The sequence below is a fragment of the Acanthisitta chloris genome, unplaced genomic scaffold (genome assembly GCF_000695815.1).
Source record: "Acanthisitta chloris isolate BGI_N310 unplaced genomic scaffold, ASM69581v1 scaffold12584, whole genome shotgun sequence".
NCBI lineage: Eukaryota > Metazoa > Chordata > Aves > Passeriformes > Acanthisittidae > Acanthisitta > Acanthisitta chloris.
The window spans coordinates 1-3,584 of NW_008671023.1; the positions used below are offsets into that span (position 1 = coordinate 1).

The 3,584-nt window shown below is 58.2% G+C and overlaps 1 protein-coding gene across 1 annotated transcript; it reads left to right on the forward strand.

Annotated features, from left to right (window-relative positions):
- Positions 1 to 923: 923 nt before the first annotated feature.
- CLPS (colipase, pancreatic) lies at positions 924 to 1,957 on the forward strand. Its single transcript, XM_009073929.1, has 3 exons — positions 924 to 1,019; positions 1,623 to 1,745; positions 1,826 to 1,957. Exons 1-3 carry the CDS (start codon positions 924 to 926, stop codon positions 1,955 to 1,957), a joined length of 351 nt encoding a protein of 116 aa, XP_009072177.1.
- Positions 1,958 to 3,584: the final 1,627 nt, after the last annotated feature.

Here is a 3,584-nt window from a genome sequence, read left to right on the forward strand (position 1 = left end):
TCTGCCTGGCCCCCCTGTCCTGCTGCCAGAGGAGCACGGGCGGCCCCAGAGCCTACCCTGACGGGCTGCAGGCACTTGCAGCCACCTTGGGATCTCTCTCCGGGAGCCACATCTGCTCCACATCTCAAGGGACCACACGAATTCAGCTCCTGCCATGGGGACTGGATGGCACGTGCCAGTGTGACTGTCACCCCACAGCCAGCACCAGCCTCAGCATCACCCCTGCAGCTGTCAGAGGCCGGGGCTGCCTCATCATCAGTCGTTGCTGAGAACAGCCAAGCCGCTGCAGGCACAAAAAGCTGTGCCGTTCTCAGGGCCGTTTCCCTTTCTTCAGCCACATTGCTCAAGCACTCAAACACAGGTGCTAGCCCATGGTCTGGAGATCTCAGTGGGTTCTGGAGCACCAAACAAGGCCAGCAGGATGCTTGCAGGGAGCTGAGCTCTCTCCTGCCATGCTTTCTCAAGCAGGTTTTTTGGTGTCTATGATCGTACCTTTTGAGCAATGGAGGATAGGACAATGGGTGCTTTCCCATGGAGCAGAGCTCCTGCTATGGCCCTGTCCCTTGCTTTGCCTGTGAACCCATCAGCAGCGCTCGGCAAGGAGGGCGTTTTGGAGAACCTCAGCCCCAGGGTCGAAGGAGAGGAGGGAGGACTGGAAGCAGAGGAGCGCTGTTACTTGGCGCTAACTTTCGGCCGAAGGAGCTGCCAAAGGTCAGTTTGATATCGCTGGTGAGGGACGGTCACCTGGGAACAGGACCTGGTAGCACTGGCAGCATAGGCATCGCTGGTTCCCTGCCCTGGGCAGTGCAGCAGTGCCCCAATGCCACGAACTGAGGTGTGATAGGAGCAGCCACATCAGCTGACAGAGGCACTGGCTATAAAGTGCCCACTGTCCCTGTGGCACAGGCACAAGCAAACCTACCATGGCCTATGCGGTGCCTGCCTGCCTGCTCCTGGCCCTGCTGCTCCTGGCCCCAGCCATACCAGCACAGCATGAGCGAGGGCTCATCTTCAACTTGGTAAAAGACTAATCCTGTCCTTGGCACAGCCAGGGGATGCTCCAAGTTCTGCAATGGGGCATGTGGTGCATGGAAGGGTTGGAGGTGTCTGTGGTGCTTTGGTCTCTGGCAACAGCTATGTGGGGCAGCCCCTGGGTGATGGATGCAGCCATCAAGAGTAAAACTTACTATGGCTGGGGAAACTGAAGCAGGTGGGGATGGCATGCTGGGTTTCCCAGAGTTATGAGTGACTTTGGAGCCTGGGAAAGCAGCTGTGTAAAGGGAAGCCAGAACATAAGTGAGACTGAAGTTCTCAGCGGCCTGTGCCGGGCAGGACCTTCCCTCCCTGGGTGGCTCACAGGGACTGGGGAGGCGAGACATCCTGTGGTGTCTCAGCCCTACTCTCATGAGCCCAGCAAAAATCAGCACTTCAGTAGTATTTTGGGCCAGACTGAGGAAATGCTGCAGGATGGGAGACTTGGCATGCTGGCAGTGGTGCTGAACCCCAGCTGAAAGGCAGAGCTGGTGTTCAGCACCCATCCAAACCCCCTGGTCCCCCAGCTGGTGGAGAATCAGAGGGGGACAGGGAGGGAGCTGGTGCTCAGGCCCTGCCTTGTGGTGTAGGAGATCGGGGAACTGTGCCTGCAGAGCGCCCAGTGCAAGAGTGGCTGCTGCCACCGGGTCAGTGGCCTCAGCCTGGCCCGATGTGCACCAAAGGCAGCTGAGTTCCAGGAGTGCTCCCCAAAGGTATGTGCTTCCCTGTTCCCAGAGGTGGCTAGGGATAGGGGCATGTCCCCCACACTGCACTGTGTCTTGGTTCCCCACAGAGCATCTATGGGGTCTACTACAAGTGTCCCTGCGAGAGTGGCTTGACCTGTGATGCTGATAAGACCATCGTGGGCTCCATCACCAACAGTGACTTCGGTGTCTGCAAGGACCCCCAGGGCTTCTATAAGTGATGGTGAAGAAAGAGATCCCCTGGTGTTTCCCCCCCACTCCATGCTGGGCCTGTCACCCTGTCTTCCCTCCTCCCCTGATCTGACTCTGGTAGAATTCAAGTAAAGAGCAGCTTCTGCCAAGCTGCAAGCTGGTGTTTTCACTCAACACATCTCTCTGGCCCAGGATGGGAACAACCGGGCCAGAAGGTCCTGGAAAAAGCCACAGGGACGCGATGGCTTTACTTCTAGATGTGTGGAATTGTATAATAATCTGGGCCAAGGCAGCAACGAGTCATGGAGTGAGCTCTGCTCAGGGGGAGTGTCAGCACAGGGGGTGCAGGGGAGGGAAGATGCAGCAGTCCCACAATCTGAGGGAGCTGCTTGGGTTGTACTGGACTTGGTTTATTTGCTGCTGTGGCTGCTCTGATTGGAAACATCCCCTAGAAAAGGTTTGTTGCCAGAGAAGAGGGGCTTGCAGGTGGTGTTGAAGCTGTGAGTGCTCAAGGTGTTTGGTGGTCGTGTCCACTGCGGGCTCTGGATGACCATGCATGCCAGGAGCTGCACCTCCTCCTCAGGGCAGGCAGATGTGGCCAGGTGGTGGTGAGGCAGGTGGGAGTCCTCTCTGAAAAGTACCCTGTTTGGCAGCAGTTGTATGCATCATGGAAGCCCCTCATGCAGCACCTTCACCAGCATTTTGTAAAGCAACTTCTCTGGCTGCAAGATGTACAGGAGCTTTGGGAATTCAGGATGGGCCTGGGGCAAGATGGTGCTGGAAGCAGCCCTGGCTGGAGGCAAGGAGGCAAAGCCCCTCAGCCCTGCCTCTGGCAGAGCTGTGCCTTGGACAGGGTAGGATGCAGGGTGTGATGCCCAGCTTGGTGTCAGCATTTTGGGCATGGGGTTACTAGGAGCCCTGCCTGCCCAGGGCCAGCCTTGCCCAGGGCTTTGTGTCCTTGGCAGGGGCAGGCTGTGACCAATGCCCAGCCCCAGCCATGCCAGGACCAGGAGAGGCGAGCTGCACTGTGCCCATGGCCTGGGACCCCTCCAGCCCTGGAGAGCCCCCCAGCCCAGCAGAGACCTCCCAGCCCCAGGGACAAGTCAGCCTTGGGGGAGTCTCTGAAGTGCACCCAGCCTATGGCCCTTACACCCTTTGAGTTCTGCACTGGGGGGCCACCCCCTCCCTGGAATGAGGTGGGGATATTGCAGGTGGGGAGTCAGCCTGGACTAAGCCCTGGTGTATTGGATGGGGATTTTGTGTTGTTCCCATTTTTGGGGTGTCACTATGTTGGCAGAAGGAGGATGGGGGCACCAGAGAGGTGGGACAGGGGGTGGCTGTGGTGAGATGGGGGGATGCATGAATGTACCCCCTTAGTCTCAGCCCTATATTTACTGGGGAAGCCGCAGCTTTATTTTGGCAGCTCTCGGCTGGTAAATATTGGCTTAAACCGAAAACCAGATGCCTGACTCACAGCGTCTTAACAAACACAGGAAGGGGCCCCTAGCACATGTGGGGTGCTGCCAGCCCTGGGGACAGGGGGACCCTACACCAGCATTGGGGCACCCTGTGCTGGGAGGGGCGGTATGAGCTGGGCGTCCTTGTGCGCGCAGGTTTTTCTACAGTGAGGTTCCCTGTGTGGGGGACATGGGGGGG

Coding starts and splice junctions, on each gene's coding strand:
- CLPS (XM_009073929.1), top strand. CDS start 924: ATGGCCTATGCGGTGCCTGCCTGCCTGCTCCTGGCCCTGCTGCTCCTG. Junction 1,020..1,622: donor GAGGGCTCATCTTCAACTTG/GTAAAAGACTAA, acceptor CTTGTGGTGTAG/GAGATCGGGGAACTGTGCCT. Junction 1,746..1,825: donor TCCAGGAGTGCTCCCCAAAG/GTATGTGCTTCC, acceptor GGTTCCCCACAG/AGCATCTATGGGGTCTACTA.